The sequence below is a fragment of the Ictalurus punctatus genome, chromosome 18 (assembly GCF_001660625.3).
Source record: "Ictalurus punctatus breed USDA103 chromosome 18, Coco_2.0, whole genome shotgun sequence".
NCBI lineage: Eukaryota > Metazoa > Chordata > Actinopteri > Siluriformes > Ictaluridae > Ictalurus > Ictalurus punctatus.
This window is the reverse complement of record NC_030433.2, coordinates 8,135,001-8,156,674: the sequence shown is the minus strand read 5'-3', so window position 1 is coordinate 8,156,674 and position 21,674 is coordinate 8,135,001. Positions and strand designations below refer to the sequence as shown.

Sequence of the window (21,674 nt, the reverse complement as noted above, 5' to 3'; positions counted from 1 at the left end):
AAATGCACAGCTTCAATTAAATATCTAAAAACCCATACACACCGCCAATCTGATGTTTTTAAACACCCGGTAATCTCCAGTTTCCGAGAAAAGGGTTCAAGATCATTTCTGTAGAATTAAAAGATCTAATTAACAAATAGGTCTGTTGGAAATAAATGTAGATATAGATGAAATAAATGCTGACATGGATCACTTTATATGCACTACAGTTTTAATTAATGTTTTTGGTGGTTAATTGCTGATGTTTATAAAGCAGTGAACTTTGAGATCAGTTGATCATCAGCATTTAGTAGGATGTTTATAATTTATATATATATATATATATATATATATATATATATACATATATATATATATATATATATATATATATATATATATATATACATATATATATATATACATATATATATTATATATATATATACACACACACACACACACACACACACACACACAACAAAATAAATATTTTACTTTGTTGTCTTCACGTCTTTATTGTTAAATATATAGCTAAAGATAGGCTACATGAGCTATTTTTTTTTATGTTTCTGAAATTTGTTTGTTTTTGGAACCTGATAAAGCTCTATATATCTGTGAGATATACATGTAAATTACTCTCTCTCTCTCTCTCTCTCTCACACACACACACACACACACACACACACACACACTCTCACTGACACTGGCCTTGTGCTGAAAATGCGACACCGTAAGGCGATAGGAGCTCACATGTCATGTCCATAACCGCTAATGTTGTTTTGGTCATGTTGCGGAACTTGAACCCGTATCGTTCTCTAACCTCGTGTTTATATCCAAACACAACCAGTCAATAATGCAAACAGCTAAAATGCAGGAGAACACAAACTAAACGCCTGAAAAAAGCTGAAAACAGAATACCTGGATGTGCACTTTGTGTTTTGGGAGTGCGCTTGGGCATCCCAGGGCTGTGTGTGTGCATTTTGTTGTTGTTGTTGCTGTTGTTGTTTCAAGAACATAAGCACACAGCACACAGGAACCTCACATTAGTCACTCCACTGACCGACTGTCTTGTTTTTGATTGGATTTGAACTCTGGAAAGATTTGGAAGATTGTAACGGCTTTAACACCTTCATTGCCGTCATCGGTGTCCGTCCTATTGAACATCAAGACTTTTAGATTTAACATTTAGTTCACACATCTGGAACTCATTAACCCTTTATAGCTATATTCATCAGGCTCCATCCAATAGCAACTGGCTTTTATCCTACAGAGCTCTGTCAAATTCTGGATTGAGATTGGTCAAAAGGTGTTGATGAATTTTCTATAACAGCAGCTATGAGACTAGCGCAGTTTATGTTATTGTTTCTACGGTAACAGTTCACTCATAGGGATGTGTAAATTTTGCTAAATGGATTTTAAAAATAATATGTAGAAGTTTTCCATAAAGAGATATTTATTTAATTAACATTGATGGAAGGAGTCTCCAGTGTCAGCACTTTGAAACAGTCAGAGTTAAAGCTGTCAAGTTTTCCGACATCTTCAGGACAGAGGATTTTACGCTTCTTTGCGGTTTTCTTCTTCGCCTTAACTTCAAGAGAGAGTGAAAAAGAGGCTGGTGAGGGAATGACCATTTCTAGATGCATCGAGGTACGTGGAAACAGGAACTAACAACATTATATCTGGCTATAATTGGATAAACGTGTGACTTGATGTTCTTCAAAAAATGAAAATGGTTAGTGTTGGCTAACTGTTGTGGTGTAAGAGGAATTAACCACTTGGGGACGTGCTGTTAATGGAAAATAATCAACTTTTTGATGAGTAACAGAAACTCCTCTTCATCACAGCAACAGGTCGTGGTTTAGTTTGTTTAATCTCTGTAACGAGCTACTCATTTGACCCCATCTGCACATGCAAATTCACCATCATTATGTAATGAGTGTGTGGGGTGTCAACTAGAGCGTGTCATTTTCCATCGTTCTATTTTAGTCAAATTTTCTTTTTCACAGGAATTACACTTCTTCGTGGAATTTTGTGGAGCACACAAACAAAAAGGTGTTGTGACACAAACAGTGTGAAACTCAGGTCAGAAACCTTCAGGAAATTTACATTGCTGAGTTACAATTTATTTATTTATTTTTTAAAAATTCTTTTAGTTTTCTTTTGTTTGAAAACATGCTGAAAGTCAAGCAGAGATCTCTAAATGAAACTCTTACAGATTATTCTCTGGATTATATTTAGTTGATGCTACCGAAATGTAAGTAAATAAATAAATTCTGATCTGCAGTGTAATCTTGTGTGGTGTTTTTATTTGCACGCCCTCGAGCTTGTACTGAGCCGATGGGGTTGAACGTTGGATTCTCTGACGTGTGGCGCCCCCTGCAGGTTTCAGGGCCACAAACGTAAAACAAATTGATCTGTCAAAATTCCAGAATTCCCAAAAAGCAGACATAAGAAAATGTGAATGAGTGCAGTAATGTGAAAATCCTAAATGTGACCTAAAAGTGATTTTACGTTTTTTCATGTTTTTCTTCTGACTTTTATCTCTCTTTTTTAATCTCTTATCCCTCCTCCTCCTCAGTCTTTATCTCATCTTTTTTTAATCTCGTTTTTCTTCTGACTTTTATCTTTTTTCCTTCCCATTTGTTTTTTATTTATCTCGTCTTTTCCTCTTCAGCCTTTTGTCACAGTTGTCTTATCTCTTTTTTCCAGCCAAGCATAAAACCTTTATTTTAGTGCAAAATTTAACTTCATTTTCTGTTTTTTTTAATCTTTTATTTTTAATTTATTTAGATTTTTTAAAAGCGTAAAGCAGTTAGTCTATGTTATTACAGATAGTGTAAGTTATTATGGTAGTATTGCATACCCACATCAGCTTACTACAACAATTTGGACACCAAACATGTTTTATTTAGAGGATTATATAGCATAAGGAGAGCCATTACTTTAACTCCACACTGCTGTTTTAAACCAGCCTTCAGAACATCTTACTTAACATTAGAAAGGTATACAATGTAAATGTAATTAATTGACCTACAGCAAAGGTATCTTTATATCCTTGATTTAGTATTTCATGTACAGTATCTTACAAAAGTGAGTACACCCCTCACATTTTTGTAAATATTTGATTATATCTTTTCATGTGACAACAGTGAAGAAATGACACTTTGCTACAATGTAAAGTAGTGAGTGTACAGCTGTAACAGTGTAACAGTGTAAATTTGCTGTCCCCTCAAAATAACTCAACACACAGCCTTTAATGTCTACACCGCTGGCAACAAAAGTGAGTACACCCCTAAGTGAAAATGTCCAAATTGGGCCCAATTAGCCATTTTCCCTCCCCGGTGTCATGTGAATTGTTAGTGTTACAAGGTCTCAGGTGTGAATGGGGAGCAGTTGTGTTAAATTTAGTGTCATCGCTCTCACACTCCCTCATACTGGTCACTGGATGTTCAACATGGTACCTCATGGCAAAGAACTCTCTGAGGATCTGAAAAAAAGAATTGTTGCTCTACATAAAGATGGCCTAGGCTATAAGAAGATTGCCAAGACCCTGACACTGACCTGCAGCACGGTGGCCAAGACCATACAGCGGTTTAACAGGACAGGTTCCACTCAGAACAGGCCTCGCCATGGTCGGCCAAAGAAGTTGAGTGCACGTGCTCAGCGTCATATCCAGACGTTATGTTTGGGAAATAGACGCATGAGTGCTGCCAGCATTGCTGCAGAGGTTGAAGGGGTGGGGGGTGGGGGGGGGGCAGCCTGTCAGTGCTCAGACCATACGCCACACACTGCATCAAATTGGTCTGCATGGCTGTCGTCCCAGAAGGAAACCTCTTCTAAAGATGATGCACAAGAAAGCCCGCAAACAGTTTGCTGAAGACATGCAGACTAAGGACATGGATTACTGGAACCATGTCCTGTGGTCTGATGAGACAAAGATAAACTTATTTGGTTCAGATGGTGTCAAGCGTGTGTGGGGGCAACCAGGTGAGGAGTACAAAGACAAGTGTGTCTTGCCTACAGTCAAGCATGATGGTGGGGGTGTCATGGTCTGGGGCTGCATGAGTGCTGCAGGCACTGGGGAGCTACAGTTCATTGAGGGAACCATGAATGCCAACATGTACTGTGACATACTGAAGTAGAGCATGATCCCCTCCCTTCGGAGACTGGGCCGCAGGGCAGTATTCCAGCATGATAACGATCCCGAACACACTAACGAAGCTGAGGGTGAAGGTGATGGACTGGCCAAGCATGTCTCCAGACCTAAACCCTATTGTGCATCTGTGGGGCATCCTCAAATGGAAGGTGGAGGAGCACAAGGTCTCTAACCTCCACCAGCTCAGTGATGTCGTCAGGAGGAGTGCAAGAGGACTCCAGTGGCAACCTATGAAGCTCTGGTGAACTCCATGCCCAAGAAGGTTAAGGCAGTGCTGGAAAATAATGGTGGCCACACAAAATATTGACACTTTGGGCCGAATTTGGACATTTTCACTTAAGGGTGTACTCACTTTTGTTGCCAGCGGTTTAGACATTAATGGCTGTGTGTTGAGTTATTTTGAGGGGACAGCAAATTTACACTGTTACACAAGCTGTACACTCACTACTTTACATTGTAGCAAAGTGTCATTTCTTCAGTGTTGTCACATGAAAAGATGTAATCAAATATTTACAAAAATGTGAGGGGTGTACTAACTTTTGTGAGATACTGTATATCACATTAAATGTTAAACATTATACATCTTTTTAATTGTCTATGTAGAGCTATTCCTGACCCAAGTATTCAGCTGTGATGATTTTTATTGGTAAATTATTCTTGTTATTCCTTAATCAATACAGAATCATCTACAAATTTCCCCAAAACGTCCACAAGAGGACGCTTTCTCACAACAACCTGAGTTTATTTCAGTAGAACATTATCTGGTGTTACTTTAAATTAGGTTTGATCCAAATGTGCTCACGTGTTTTTGATAACACGACATCTATTTTTTTTTTTAGCATTTGATCTGTGTTGTGCCTGGGAAAAAAACAACAAAAAAAAAACATTTACTATTAAATGCATGACCTGTTTAGGTTTACTCATCTGTCTCTATATGACTGTCTACTGTAAAATACTTAATTATATACTGCATTTATTTCATTTATTTTCCCTAAATTATATTTAGATTGAACTGGTTGCCACTTTTGTATCTGTAAATAATTGTATAAAAGTATGCTTTGTTATATAAACTGTCTTCAAAAAAAACAAAACAAAAAAATTGTTGCCCACATCCTTATTACAATTACATTATTATTGTAATAATTTTGTTATATAATACTTGGTTATAATCAATAATAACTAATATGTACAGTAATGTAACTGTAGTAAATAAAAACCCCACACCAGTTCATGAAATTAATTCTGCATTATTGCCATGTACAATGTACGCATGTATGTATAGGATAGTATTATATTATTATAATGTACTAAAGTCACATTTTGGGTTAATCTTCATCAGGTAAAATAAAAAAAAATATTAAAAGAAATCTTAAATTGAATAAACAAAATAAATACCAAACCAAACTGAACACTAACTACTAAAAAGACACTTTTTATGGTGTGTTTATGCTTTAGAGGAGCTCAGGAGCTGATAGGGCTTCTCAATCAGCACAGTGAGAACCCAACCTAGAACCACAGTAAGGGCCGAGTGAGCGAGGAACAGATACAACTAGAGAGAGAGAGAGAGAGAGAGAGAGAGAGAGAGAGAGAGAGAGAGAGATTAATTCGTGTCCACAACACTTTTAACAAGTTATGTCCATGAGAGGATCCTTTCAGAGAAGATCAGATACTAATCTGAAGCCTCAGGTGGTTATTAGTCCAATACATTTCACATGTGTTTGTATATATTGTGATGACACCTGAAAGCGCTTGCACCTACATACATGAAAATGAATAAATTGGGGGGAATCACATGTAAAAAACTAACAAATTCTGAGAAAAAAAAAAATTTACAGGTAAAAATAATTTGTGTAAAAATTACATGTGGAAAAATAAACGAATCGCTTAAATATTACATAAGAAAATAACTCATGATTGTGAATCATGTTGAAAAATGTTAATGTTAAAGTGTCTAAAAACCACAAGCATAAAATTCACGTGTGGAGTCTGTGTGAATTTTCTGTGCTGTGTTAAAGCCTTTGTTTTGATTTATTATTTGTGTAATTGATTCTTGATTTGCAGAGATTGCATCATGGACACTTACGAAGTTGAGGTCTGTGTAGTGGATGAGAGTTTCCTGTTTGGAGTTGTAGAGTAAAATGAGAAGCGGGTGAACAAGGTAGCAAGCAAAGCTGATGTTGGACAGAGGAACCCACACACGCATGGACAAGAACCTATTCACAAAGCCTGCACACAACACACACACATATATATACACAACCATATACACACATATATATATACACACAGATTGAAGGTTTACTGAACAAACTGGTTGGAGACAAAGGTGTGATGATTAAACTGGTAGCTATGGTTCCATTATATTCATACACCACTCATGTATCGTCTGATCCACTACATCTAGACTACATTTTCTTTTTTGCTTGCACCTCCGTATCCCTCCTCACAGGCAAGGATGAGCCAGGCCACGGTGAGAGCCCACAACGAGCGATGGAGCCCCTGATACACAGCATGACCTGGTGACCCCTGACCCCTCAGCATGTAAGCGGATCCCACTATCACGGCCATGACGGACAGTGAGACGAGCCAACCAGCAGCCGCCTGCCACTGAGGAAAAAGTAAAATATTTTCCCAATCAATAAATCTGTTCAATTGAAATGACCTTTGAAAATTTAATTAATATTAGCAACAGAAATATGATCAAATAAACATATTATGTACCATTTAAAAGTGCAGAACATTTACTTTATATTTTATACTCGCTATGTTTTTTTACTTTATTTATTCATATTATGTCACAAATACAGGGTGTAGCATAGACTTTCCTTATTAAAAGAAACACTAATAAACCTAGCTATAGTAGAGAAATAAACAAAACATTAACAGAACTAGCCACGTCTCACAATCACACCACAAACACAACACTATCAAGAATTCTCAGCAAGTAATGAGGGTAAAACACAGAGCTTATATAGTATAACTAATCAGAGGAACACAAAACAGGTGTACACAAACACAGGCAGTGATTACAGACAAGAGAAGAAGACATTCAAAACTGTGAGTGAGAGAGGCTGCCCTCTGGTGATCTGGATGGAGCTGTCCATGATGGACTTGACGAAGTAATGTAGTTAAATATATCGCTGATAAATAAAAGAAAATATATAGATATTAAAAAGAATTTAAGCAGATCTGGATATCTGAGTATCTGTATCTATAGTACATGGCAGTTCCTGAAAATCTTATATTTTTGAGATTTGACTCAATTGAAAGCACACAAACACATCATTTATCCATCCATCCATCCATCCATCCATCTTCTACCGCTTACTCCTTCTTCAGGGTCGCAGGGGAACCTGGAGTCTATCACAGGGAGCATCGGGTACAAGGCGGGGTACACCCTGGACAGGGTGCCAGTCCATCGCAGGGCACCACATCATTTATATCATTATAAATTAATAAATATTAATAAATTATATATAATTTATATATTATATATATTCAACTCAACTCATTTTATGAGCCTTCGGAAATTAATTGCAAATGTTTACATTTCTTTAAGCATAGTTATTTTTTGTTTTATTTTATTTTATTTTTAGAAATTGAATCCCAAATATGCCAAAATATCCCTTTCTGTCTGATTTACTTGGTGTTTAAACATTACCCTCTGCTTTATAAGAGCTTCTTTCTTGGTCACCATGTAAATTCCTGTGAGGACGCCGAGCAGGTACGGACCGTATCTGGTGTACGGCTTGTTGTAGTAATACTCAAAGTAACTTTCATATTCACTGAGGAGGAAAAAAAGAAAAAGATAAATCAAGGAAAGCGATAAACAGCAGTTTGCCAAGTGTTACATTTTATTTTTTTTAATTAAATAACAAAACGCCATACTTTATATCCATTTATGTTATAGATATGCAATGTTAAGGAACATCAGCAAAACAAGTTCGCGCTTACGTTATACCAACTATAAACACTCGTTCCTTCACCAGCCCTCTCTTTATTCTGTCTCTTCATATCAATAAATCAAAAAATACGCAGCTTTTTGTTATGGAGAAACCAGGAAGCACAAACTTGTCTGTTCTGAAGATGTCAGAAAACGTAAAATAATGAGTGTGAGGGTGTGAGGGTGTGACGGTGTGACAGTTTGAGGGTGTGAGGGTGTGAGGGTGTGACAGTTTGAGGGTGTGAGGGTGTGATGGTGTGACAGTTTGAGGGTGTGAGGGTGTGACGGTGTGACAGTTTGAGGGTGTGAGGGTGTGACGGTGTGACAGTTTGAGGGTGTGAGGGTGTGAGGGTGTGACAGTTTGAGGGTGTGAGGGTGTGATGGTGTGACAGTTTGAGGGTGTGAGGGTGTGATGGTGTGACAGTTTGAGGGTGTGAGGGTGTGACGGTGTGACAGTTTGAGGGTGTGAGGGTGTGAGGGTGTGACAGTTTGAGGGTGTGAGGGTGTGACGGTGTGACAGTTTGAGGGTGTGAGGGTGTGAGGGTGTGACAGTTTGAGGGTGTGAGGGTGTGATGGTGTGACAGTTTGAGGGTGTGAGGGTGTGATGGTGTGACAGTTTGAGGGTGTGAGGGTGTGATGGTGTGACAGTTTGAGGGTGTGAGGGTGTGATGGTGTGACAGTTTGAGGGTGTGAGGGTGTGATGGTGTGACAGTTTGAGGGTGTGAGGGTGTGATGGTGTGACAGTTTGAGGGTGTGAGGGTGTGACGGTGTGACAGTTTGAGGGTGTGACGGTGTGACAGTTTGAGGGTGTGATGGTGTGAGGGTGTGAGGTGTGAGGTGTGAGAGTGTGAGAATGTGAGAGGTGAGGGTGTGATGGTGTGAGAGTGTGAGGGCATGAGAGCATGACGATGTGAGAGTGTGAGCGTGTGAGGGCGTGAGAGTGTGAGAGCATGACGGTGTGAGGGTGTGAGAGTGTGACGGTGTGAGTATGTGACGGTGTGACGGTGTGAGAGTATGAGGGCGTGGGAGTGTGAGAGTGTGAGAGTGTGTTCAGTGAATAATAGCGAGGTTTACTCACAGAGTTGTGGGTTGGTGAACGGGTAAGTGCAGAAATGCTGTGATTAAAGCACTGGAAATGCACGACATTGCCAACAGAGTGAAGGCCACACTCACAAACACACGCTTATTCCTGAAATAAATAAATAAATAAATAAATACGATTATAAGATTATACTGACTACAAGTACGTTTTTGTTCACTACACATTGAAACTTATACTGAAATGAGTAACCTACTTATTAATCAATCAGGGACGTCACTGTACATTTCATTCAGCTCTGTTTATGTTTAAATGCTAGTTCTTTATAACGCTAGCGAGTAGATGTGAAAGTACATTAGCGAGCTAACATGAGTCGCGGTGTTCATACGTTTCTATTCACTGCATCAGAGTTCCTCAACGTCAATGATGGACAGATCCTCAAGAACAACACACTGGGTAAGCGCTGTTATTTTCACTCACTTAGCGTCATCTGTAGACATGTTGCCTCTCCTAAGCATTTTTTGCTGCTATGCTTAATCACTTTTTCACTTTTTAATATTGTACATTACATTACATTTACGGCATTTGGCAGATGCCCTTATCAAGCGCGACTTATATGTATCTCATTTATACATCTGAGCAGTTGAGAGTTAAGGGGTCCAGCAGGCTCAAGGGTCCAGCAGTGGCAGCTTGGTGGTGCTGGGATTTGAACTCATGACCTTCTGGTCAGAAGTCCAGTGTCTTAACCAACTTCAACGGTTCATGTCATCTGTCATCTTCACTTTGAACTAGCTTTGGTTTTACGAGTATGAATAAATGAAGACAGTTTCAGTGTGATACCCATTACCCGGATACAGGTATCAGTACCGATGCATCCCTGAGTATAATCTTAGAGTTATAAACATTACAGATTAACAGTGGTGTGTTTTAGAATAGCAAGCTCACAGTGTGTAGAGACAAATGAGGAATGGTGTCGCTGCATAGAACTGGAAATCGACTGAGAGGTACCAGGTCCACGGCGCACACTTCAAATAAAGAAGAACGAGCATTTTACACTGATATATTATACTGTATATACTGTATATTATTCCTACATACTGTATTTATAGTGTGTGTGTGTGTGTGTGTAAGTGTGTATAATACTTATATTAATATACAATGTTCATTTTATATTAAAACACATTCAGATAGTGTGTGTGAAAGTCAAGGGTAGGTGTGTGTGCGTGTGTGATGCGGGCAGGATGTCGTACCGTGTGTGTGATGGTGAACAGGTTGTTGATGAGCAGCAGGTTGGACCACCAGAACGCTTTACAGTTCAGTATTTGGTCTTCAGCTGTGAACCAGAAGGGACCGTTATGGAGAAATGAGAAGAGTGTGACGATCGCACACACGATGAAGAGGTGCAGCGGCTGGATCCTGAACACACACACACACGTACACACACACACACACCAAGGAGTGAAAATAGAAAAAAAAATTAGGTATTTACCCAAATATATATTCCCTATATATATTCCCTATATATATTTATGTGTGTGTGTGTGTGTGTGTGTGTGTGTGTGTGTGTGTGTGTGTGTGTGTGTGTGTGATTTGATATGATTTATTTAAAACATCAAATAATGTGTTTTCAATATAGTACAGGATGAACTGAATTTTCAAACAACTCCTTTTGTTTGTTATTTTGTTGTAAGTATTTTTTTTTTAATTACAAAAAATGTACAATTATTATTATTAGTAGTAGCAGCAGTAGCAGTAGTAGTAGTGTATTTAACATTGAAAAATTATGATATATATATATTTTTTTACATCTTGAGCTATAATGATAAAATAAACAAATGAATGAATTCATTTTTGAAGAGCTAGCATGGAGCATAATACAATATATTAACATTCTAAATAAATACACAATAAATATAAATAATGTCAAATACAATTTATACAATATATTAATACAAACATGTAGTCTTAACATTTAACCTTGCAAGTAAAATTTTATTATAAAATAAAGTTTATTAAAATGGTAAGTAAGTAAATAAATAAATAAGTAAATAAATAAATACGATTCTTTTTTTTTTTTTTTTTTTTGTAACACAGGAAGTCTTTTAATATTCCTAACCTCCTGAACCTCCTGAACAGGAAATGAGCGATCAGTCGGAGGTTCGGCTTGTCCTTTGATCTCTGGATGCAGCCAAGAAAAGATTTGGCACTCAGGAGTCCACTGGAACAATATACTAACACGCATTAGGAGCGTTCCTGTAATAAATCCGTGTAAAAGCACTGACACTGCCAGCATTTACTTCAGTACTGTAAGAGTGAGATGGGATTTTTTACATCTGGTTTTCTTACCCGATTAATAAAAAAGTATCGACAGCAAGATAAACCGGTCCACTAAAGGCCACCACATACAGAGGATTGCTCTCCACGGCCACTCTCCATCGCTTTCTGTTATCTAAAATACACAACTCACAACACTTAACACAACGCTGTTGAATTCTCCAATGTAATTGGTCAGAAGGTGTTGATTAATTCTCTATAACAGCAGCTCTGACAATAGCTCAGCTGCAAATCACAGCTTTATATTAATGTGCTCATTCTAATAGGCTATCGTCACAGGTTAGCTCATTCACAGGGACTCGTATGGCAGACGCTCCACATAATTGGATTAAATCACACATGTAATTATTGATAAATTTTCTGTAAGGAAAAATTTGTTTATTTAATATTGGAGCCTCCAGTGTTATAAGGAGCCTCCAGTGTTAGTGCTTTGTAACAGTCCGAAGTTTTCCAACATCTTCAATGTAGAGGATAAGTGTGTAAACACACAGCTATCTATCTGCACATATACAAGCGGTTTGAGCTGCAGCTTAAATGTCTAATGGTTGCTTTAGAAATAAGAGATTGTGGTTTTTGTTTACAGGTTTCTGGCTTTTTTCTGATTTTGCCTCTTTCATCATTTCAGCTTATTCTCATTTCCGTCTTTCATTCTTATTCCTGTCTCACTGTACTGTGTATGGTTCTTTCTCTCTCTCTCTCTCTCTCTCTCTCTCTCTCTCTCTCTCTCTCTCTCTCTCTCTCTTTCTCTGTATGTGTGTGTGGTTCAGACCGAGGCCGCTCCAAGCGCTGAGCTGCACCGTATGTCCACAGATGATCCAGAAGAGGCTGAAAATGCGAACACCATTGAGACATGGATAACTGCTTCTGGAACACACACTGTCACACACACCGTCACCGAAACACACACCACTGAACCGGACGGAAAGCGAATGCAGGAACGACATCACACGGCCTGAGAGACAGACACATGAGACACAGAGAAGAAATGACTCTGGCTTAATTTTCACCAATAATTCCACATATTGAAATGGTGGTGGTCGTGGGGGGGCACTCAAATGTTAGCATCATTGTATCCATATATGGAAATGGGAGAGACATCGATTTCATATATGGAAATGTATGCATCATCAAGTTCATATATGGATATACGGGTACCTCGTAGCGGTCATTGAGTCCATTTATGGAAATGTGGGCACCATGTGAGCATCAGTGAGTCCATATTTGGTCATGTGGGTATCACTGAATACATATATGGAAATGTCAGTGTCATTGAGTCCATTTATGGAAATGTGGGCATCATCAAGTACACATGGAAATGTGGGCACCATGTGGGTGTTAATGAGTCTACACATATGGAAATGTGGGCATCATCAAGTCTACTGTATATACGGAAATTTGGGGGTCATCAAGGCCCCATATGGAAATGTGGGCACCACTGAGTCCATAAATGGAAATCATTAAGTCTATATATGGAAATGTGGGTTCCATGTGGGAGTCATCAAATCCATATATGGAAATGTGGACTTTTGTGTGTGTGTGTGTTTGTGTGTGTGTGTGTGTGTGTGTGTGTGTGTGTGTGTGTGTGTGTGTGTGAGTGTGTGTGTGTGTGTGTGTGTGTGTGTGTGTGTACTTGCCTGTGTCTCGACCCTCGTGCTCCTCCTCTTTGTCGCACTCCTGCACTTGTGTGTTTTGGAGTAAAATGCATTCTTTGCTCTGATTGGCTGAACTGTTGGCCAGAATCGCTCCGTAGTTCGCGGGGTCAACGTTTGACTGCGCTTCTTTTTTATTATTCCACTGGACCACAGCTACATAGACGGTCACCACAAGAGGCAGAGCCACCATTATGATACACACACACCTGAGAGCAAAACATGAAAAATATTATTTATGCAATGCCCTCCTTTAACCCAACTCCAGTCCATGTGGTTTAGGACACTTCACCATGTAGCCAAATGCTGGGACATCGTAGTGGCGGCCATCTTGGATACTTAGAATCCCTAGTTTCCTTTGTGCAATTTGATGTACACACACAACAGTCCAGTAATAACAAAGTTTATTTAATAATTACATAACTGAGATTTCAATTAAGGTCATTGGAAGCATGTTTATGAAGGTTTGGCCATTAATTTTGAGAAAAGATTTTAAGTGAGATACTTATTAGCTATATTAGACACACAGCATCAATGCTGATTAGCTGGTTGACTTAAATGTAAGAGGACATTGTGTACAATTTATTTTTTAACAGAATAGTCCTCAATATTAACCTTAAATAGTATATTGTAAAAATGAACATACATGTGTGTTTGTGTGTGTGTGTGTGTGTGTGTGTGTGTGTGTGTGTGTGTGTGTGTGTGTGTGTGTGTATTACTTACAGACACACTACAGCAGACAGATCAGGTGTAATGTTGTTTCTGATACAATGAGTCATAAAAATTCCCAATGTGGATTCTGATATGAACAGATCCGGTACAGAAGTAATGAAGGGGGTTTGACCCTGTAGAAAATCTCCTACAAACACAAACACAAACATAAATCAGTGTCAATTCTGTTAATACGTTCTGGCAATAAATCTAACAATACTAGAATTTTAGAAACAAAGTTTTTGCCATTTTCCCTTAATTTTCCTAATATCTTCTTTTAAGTTTCCAAAACAAATTACAGTTCACGGAACATCTGGTGAGGCATCATTAGTTCTAGCAAACTAGTACTACAGTATATTAGCCTAACAAAGCATACAATCACATCTCAACAAGACTTCTTCACTCATATAAATCCATAACAGTGTTGTTATTCAATACCAACAACAGAGAACATAAAAAAAAGGAGAATTTTATCAGCTAGGCAACAACAACAAACACACAGAATGTCCCATTATAAAGGGATCAACTGATGGACACTGATTGCTCTATGTTGTGTATTTACTCTTTTATTGCACTCAAAATTGGTTCCGGTTCAAGTAAATATCTCACCGTAGACAATAAGCGTGCTCACGTCTGCTTCATCGCAGGAATCAGGCACACAAATACCTACAAAATAGTCCAGCGCCCCCTACATGACAACACCAACACTGTATTATCATCAAGGTAAAAATACGATTAATTAACAATTAAACATACAGCAATTCGGCACAATTTCCCATGTAAACGCCTCTAAAAAGTTAGAGCTTCACCTCTGACTGTTACAACGCAGTGACACTGGAGAGTCCTAACATAAACGTTAAATAAACATGTCCTTACAGAAAATTTCACCATAACTTGTCTGAAGTTTGCTTCGTTAGTTTCACACTGGAGATATGAAGCTTTCATAGCTAACAATTAACGGAAACGCACTGTATAACCAGGCCCAATAATACCGTTTGCATATAAATGGCTTCATAAAAGCACAAAAAAGTCTGTATTAAAAATAAAAACAAAATTGTGTTCGTTGCTCACAACCGTGGTGTTCGACATATATTTTCTTCTTTGGCTTCAGGCACCAATAATGCCTTGGCTTTAATGATAATTTTATACAATTCCTATGAAAGTATTTGAATATGTAATGTTTTCCCCACGTTTAAGAAGCCAGGTACCTGTTTGAGGAAGACCTGGCAGTATTGTCCTCCAAATCCAGGGCCTTCAACAGACAAACACTCCTGCAGAGAGCCGACCCGGTTCACGTTTCCGCCTTCGACATCACTGCCCATCTTCCCGAACGCATCATACACTCATCAAACCACACAGGAGATGATTTACTGACTGATTCGTTTACTTAGCAGCACAATATACATCGAAATAATTGATTACCCTTTTAAAATGTCGTAGATCCATAAAATAAAACATTGTGTGTCATGCTGTTATAGGAAAATAGTCAACAGGGTGGTGCGATGAAGCGGAGTTACTGATTATTTTTCTACAACAGCACGTCCGCAAGTGTTTTACTGCTCTTACACCACAGCAATATGCTAATGATTACAACGTTTTATTTATTAAAGAATGACATTTTTATTCATTTACAGTTACATCCACAAAACAGGTCAGTATTATTACTCAGTTATAATAGATATAAGAAGTTACACAAAATAACTACATGATGATATATTATATAGTGTAAAATTGACAAATATTCTGTTCTATTGAATATACTATATTTAAATAAAGTCAGTTAAATAATGAGGTTGAGTTAAAAGATTGTGTACTAGAATGTTAATGTTATAAATGTTAGTATGTACAGATTATTGTTTTTTACACCACACTAATACCTTCCGCACACTTGTTTTATTTTGTTTAACAGTTTCTATGCTGAAAAAAAACCTTGAATATATCCAAATTTATCTAATATTTCTCTTCACAGGATTCTTCTTAAAATATATATAAGATTACTAATTCTATTTCTATACATGTTTACTCATTCTGAGCTTTAAATGGTCTTTTTCTGTTGTGCCACAGCTCTGTTTTATAGCTGCTATAATGTAAGGGATAACTTGTTCTAACATGCTACAAAATTAAATGTAACTGTAAATGGATAAAAATCCATAATGGTGTAGAAAGGCTTAGGGTTGTGCTGTTAAAGGGAAAGAAATGATCAACATTGCATTGGCAAGAGTAACTCTGCTTCATCACACCTCCCATTTTAAACTTTTATTACAAGCGTTTATTTCTAGAACAACAGTAGAAAAGGACAGTTTGAAGCTTGAAATTTGTGATAACGTCTAGAAATAGACGTATAATTGTTTGATAATAAGTTCAGAATTAGAAGTATGATAGAAATTTGTGTAATTGTGTATTTTCTCCTATACTGTAGTATAATTTAATACTCAGAAACCTAATACATATATTGTTTGTTTTTTTTAAGAAAGAAAAAAAGGTCAATAAGTGCTAATAAGGTCCAAGGTCCAGGTTCTTCGGTAATGTAATAATCATTAGTGATTATCAGTTTATCATTTAATATAATTATAATAGATTACGGATCTATATAGTCCATGACTTACTCAGAACTGCGTATTGGTCAGGCTGACTTTTCTTCAGTTCTGTGAGAAACATCGCAGCATCCTGAGCACATTTCGTGCTGATGTTGAGTCCACACACAGCTGCACAGGAGCAGAAGAAGAAGCAGAGGGTTGAGAGGATAGTGATCTTTCTCACCTGCAGCATCTTTGCATTCTCAGGCCAGCTATAATGGACCATGTTTAAATAACATTGACAGGAGACATGATTACAGAAGGATGGAGATATTACTAGCCTCTTTAAGTCCTGCGTGCAAATCGAGGTTCTACGCACTCAAAGGTCAGTGCTTTGGTTACACACTGGTGTGTTTTCATGCCAGGTGTATTCAGGCTGAAACCTGAAACTTTATTTATTTTGTGCTACATTTAGTAGTGTTGAATAAATTCCTTCCACTAACCACTATCTGATTTATACACACACACACACACACACACACACACACACACACACACACACACACACACATATATATATATATATATATATATATATATATATATATATATATATATATATATATATATATATATATATATATATATGTCTGTGTGTGTGTGTGTGTGTATAAATCAGATAGTGGTTAGTGGAATATTATATATATATATATATATATATATATATATATATATATATATATATATATATATATAAAATGGCTATGTGTTGTTATATGATCTTCATTACCTGTGTAACTGTTATAGCCAAATCCTCCATCCATTTCTCTTTTGTTACCTGATCTGCATGCCGTGTGGGACTGTTATAACCAAAAATTCCATCCATGTATTATTGTTACCCGATCTGCATTTCCTGTGTAACTGTCCCAACAAAACCTCCCATCTGTGTCATTGTTGTTACCCGATCTGCATCCTCTGTGAGACTGTTATAACCAAACATTTCATCCGTGTCATTGTTGTTACCCGATCTGCTCTATCTCACATCCGCATCATTACCGAATCTGCTTCCTCCATCTCCACTTGATCTGCCTGATTATTTTCACACATCTATCTGCTATAACATGTTCTGTTTATATGTTTATTTTACATCTGTGGCCAACAATTAAACTTCCTGATTCATCTCTATTTTCAGAGTTTGATTAGTAGCTCAGGTTTATAACATAATGACTGTTACTTGGTATGAAAAAAATTCATAGTTAAAACTAGTAGCTTTGTTTATGCTCGATAAAGTCAATAAAGATACCTGGTACCTCAGCACTTTACAACGTGCATGATAGCAATCTTTGGTATTTACTAAACGCTTGATGAAGCCAGCTGAATAAAAACCCACTGTACATCTGTGTTCAGGTTTATTTTCTGTATTGTTTATTGACAATAACTATTTTTGTGGGGGGTTTTTTTTACACAAACATCGGACAAGTCTATGGAACAGCAGCAAGACAGCCTAAGAAACGACCATCGTAGAACAGCTTCTCTCATGCACAAACAAATGTGTTCTCACAAAACTTCATTTATCCAAAAAGTTTTTTTTTTTTTTTTTAAAAAAACAACACACATAAATACATCCATCCTGTGTCCCGTGTGGAAATTCTGAACAAATGTAGCACTGTAATAAAGATTTTTTTTATTGTTATTATTTGCTTATACAACATCTCACGTCTCACCGGATGAAAATGTTGAAAAACGTACTTAGCTAACGGCTAACGGCTTTTGAAAACATTCCAGTTTAATGGTTATAGACACATTCTTTTGTTGAAAGCAAGCAAATTAGGATAACCGGTTGAGTCAAGTGTGCAGCGTAGCATAGCTAAATCAAATTCCTGGCTATGAATTAGTGAGAAAGGAAATCTGGCGAATATTTTCATACAGATTCTTCTTTGGGGATTTTAAAAACGGGCCAGAATAGCAGGGCAGAACAGAATAACCGGATTTTGAGGGTTACATACTGTAAGTACTAAAACATACCATAAATGCAGTATTTTGCCCTGTGTGTGTATTTCAGACTAAAGGAAATAAAAAAGTAATTAAAAAAAACAAAAAAAAAAAACAGCATGGTGCTGCTTGATATGAACGCAGAAACAAAGCTCTGATATGAAATCTAATTCAGTAAGGAACTTTCAGAAAATTAAGCAAAGACGAATGCTGAGACATATGGGTTTGATGTGGTCCTCTGGCAGTGGCTGAAAGTGCTAGAATATCTGTTATCTGTAGTGTTTTAATAATCATTCAAAAAAAAATATAAAAAAAAGGTCATGGAAACAAATAGGGATGACAAAATAGAGTAAACAGTTTGGTCTAAAGAAACGGATTAGAAAAAAAAAAGAAATGCAGTTTCTGTATCTGACGAGACATGTTTAGTGTCTGAAGGTTGCTGCATTCAGAGTATTCAGAGTTGCGTTAAGTGCGCAGTGAGGATTTAATACTAAAATAATTACACACAGCCGTATTCATACCTCAGACGTAACTTTACGAAAGTTTACGAAGAGTTACCAGTTACCTGATTCTGTGTTTTGGATGTAAATACACTCAAAAACACTATGGAACACCCTTTGAGGACAATATTTAAGATCTACATAAATACCAGAGGAGATGCATGTTAATTGGAGACCAATCACCAATTTTAATGGATACAATTATGAATGAACTTCTCTGCAGGCGTAGCAGACGAGTGCTCGGTCGGCTTATCCTTCAAACTGTGGGCGTGTTTTGCTTTGAATGAACACAGAGGCATTGTTTTATTACTGACAAATAAAAAAATCGCAAATTAAAAGTGCGATAAAATCACCCCACACGCACATCACGATTTCATGAACTTTCCCCGCATGAATATTGATGTAACCTTTGGACTCGAGTCGCCGAATCTAGCTCGGCATCGCTCCACACGGGTGTCAAACCCGAGCAGGGGGCGTGGCGAACATTCTGAATGCCGAATCGTGCATCGGAAACGCTTTGGATGATAATCCTGACTTATTCTGATGTTTTATGAAAAGTGAAACGGTGTCTCAGGTGCGCGTGCAGACTTCCACATGAGGTTTGCAGACACCAAACATGTCTTTGCTTAGTGAATACATTTGCGGTACAATTCTGTCTAAAATGGCTTTCAAATCTGAACGAACAGTTTAGTAAATGAGCTGGAAAATGAATTCCAGTTTAAGCCAAGCGAACAGGTTTGGGACCTGGCGAAGACTAGGTTTCGACACGTTCGGCTCGCTCGAGAACATGACGACGAGACGGGTCTGATAGAAAATAAAACTCCTGCCGTATAAAAGATCTATTGAACATCCATACAAACATCTATCATAAAGTGTACAAAATGCATTTTTCATATATATTTAAATACACGTAAAGTAATTCCACTTTCAATATATTACATATCCTCGAACACACAAGTGTGCTTATTTATATTTATACATTTCTCATATATATGTGTATGTATATATATAAGTCGTATATACGTGAGGTGTATACGTGAGATGCAGGAACGAGACGTATAACGTCTCCACGGTCCACCTTCTATCCACGTTTTCACATTTCAATGAAAAAACTACAAGGTCTTTGCCCACGTGTGCGTTCATGTGTTTAAGGCCGTGTTTTTCCACGCATCTCCCGTTTTCACGTTTCCAGAAGAACCCAGCATTTTTCCTGTTTTTCCTGTTTTTCCTGCTTCCGTATCTCTACGTCTCCGTCTCTACGAATATGAAGGTTGCTTCCGTCTCAAAGCTGGTTCTATATTAGTGTTTGAGACAGATTTCTGTGGAAAAAAAACTCACTTCTCAGCTGCGCTCAGTCTCTTGGATTTGATGAAGGCCATGCCGTGCGTGCGCATATGCGTGTTTAAAGCCGGCTCGGCGTCGAACGTCTTGCCGCACACCCTGCACTGTGTGTCCGGCACGTTCGGAGCGTTCTCCTGCTGCTCGGCGCTCGGAGGCTCCTTCATCTTGTGCACGATGAAGAGGTGTCGCGCGAGCGAGTGGCGAGACGTGTAGCACAGACCGCACTCGGAGCACTGGTGCGACGAGCCGTCCGTCTTGTGTGACGGGAGATGCTTCTGGAAAAGCGCGAGCTCGGTGGTGGAGAAGCTGCACACGGCGCACCTGTGAGTCTTTAACACGCTCACCTTGAGCTTCTTCATGGGCTGAGGGCATGAGGAGCCTGTACGCTCCCGGCGGGGAATCCCCTCGCATCGCTCTTCCTCATCTTCCTCCTCTTCCTCTTCTTCGGCGTCCTCGCCGTCAGAGTTGAGCTTTCGTTTGGGACTGCGTACCTGCTCACACAAACAAGAACATTAGGGCTCCTATTCAAATTCCACAATTTGAAGTCTAAAAGTTTAAAATCTGCACATAACAAAACTCTGAATCTAAACTTTGAAACTTTTATAAACGTCACAAACAGGTTGTTATTTATTTATTTATTTATTTAAATAAGGTGGGAGTTGTTTAGGAAATATCCTGCCACTCGTTCCCAATACACACTTGTATAATAAGTCATAAAGGGAAGGTAATGATGGAGATGTAGGTTTAAAGCATCTTGTTCCATACAGCTAGTAAAAATCACCTGGTCTTTAACAGTGGACTCCTCCGTGCTGCTGGACTCCACCACTGACTTTCTCTCTGCTTCCTTAATGCCGTGCATCAGCTGGATGTGTTTCTCCAACAGCAGTCTCTTGCTGAAAGTGCGTGTGGAGTCAGGACAGTAACTAGGGGAAGAAATCGGTGCAGAACCCTCTGTTTTGTGAAGTGTTTTACTACAAAACGACATCACAGCTATGCGGTTCGTTGTATGGTTTGTTTTCTGCAAAACCACTTTTTTAATCCCCAATTGAAGAAACCTTGAAACACTGATTAAAATCTTTGTAATGGCAGTTTTTTTCTACAAAAAACTGCTCAGACCATATCTAAATAAAAGTGAGAAAGGGGTTTACTTTACTCCGGTAAATGAAATGTGGTGAAGCTGGCTAATTCATTTAGGTGAACTTTAAACCTGCTAACTCATAAATGCTGGATGTTTGAGTCAGTAAAAAATGAAAAATGAGGAATTTTAAACGTCTTTAGGACATTTATTTAATTGTTCAATTCAATTCAATTTTCACAGATTTAGAACCATTTCATCATTCATCAGTCTTTTAAATACAGTATAAAGCATTGTGAGCTTTTGGCTTCTGGATGAAAAAAAGTGCTATATATTAAAAATCTTTATACACACACACACACACACACACACACACACACACACACACACACATATATATATATATATATATATATATATATATATATATATATAT

The 21,674-nt window shown here is 37.9% G+C and overlaps 2 protein-coding genes across 7 annotated transcripts in view; both read right to left on the bottom strand.

Annotated features, from left to right (window-relative positions):
• Positions 1 to 1,451: 1,451 nt before the first annotated feature.
• oacyl (O-acyltransferase like) lies at positions 1,452 to 16,632 on the bottom strand. Of its 4 annotated transcripts, none has more exons than XM_017493496.3 (15): positions 16,421 to 16,632; positions 15,023 to 15,156; positions 14,424 to 14,502; positions 13,827 to 13,962; positions 13,089 to 13,312; positions 12,224 to 12,406; positions 11,467 to 11,569; positions 11,237 to 11,338; positions 10,371 to 10,536; positions 10,066 to 10,145; positions 9,160 to 9,270; positions 7,800 to 7,923; positions 6,568 to 6,745; positions 6,222 to 6,364; positions 1,452 to 1,570 (listed from the first exon to the last, which is right to left on the bottom strand). In XM_017493496.3, the coding sequence occupies exons 1-15, from the start codon at positions 16,614 to 16,616 to the stop codon at positions 1,472 to 1,474; spliced, it is 2,058 nt and encodes a 685-aa protein (XP_017348985.2). In that variant the 5' UTR covers positions 16,617 to 16,632; the 3' UTR covers positions 1,452 to 1,471. The 4 variants fall into 4 exon arrangements, with proteins under 4 accessions (XP_017348985.2, XP_017348986.2, XP_017348987.1 ...); XM_017493497.3 differs by lacking the exon at positions 1,452 to 1,570 and adding an exon at positions 5,370 to 5,687 and having other exon boundaries at positions 6,586 to 6,745; positions 16,421 to 16,631; XM_017493498.3 differs by lacking the exon at positions 1,452 to 1,570 and adding an exon at positions 5,370 to 5,687 and having other exon boundaries at positions 16,421 to 16,630.
• A 1,100-nt stretch (positions 16,633 to 17,732) lies between these two features.
• znf532 (zinc finger protein 532) overlaps positions 17,733 to 21,674 on the bottom strand; it is a 15,082-nt gene continuing 11,140 nt past the window's right edge. For all 3 annotated transcript variants that reach the window (XM_047162021.2, XM_017493493.3, XM_017493490.2), the window contains 2 exons: positions 20,945 to 21,086; positions 17,733 to 20,654 (listed from right to left, as the gene is read on the bottom strand). In XM_047162021.2, coding sequence (XP_047017977.1) covers positions 20,157 to 20,654; positions 20,945 to 21,086 — 640 coding nt within the window. In that variant the 3' untranslated portion in view covers positions 17,733 to 20,156. The remainder of the gene's footprint in view (positions 20,655 to 20,944; positions 21,087 to 21,674) is intronic.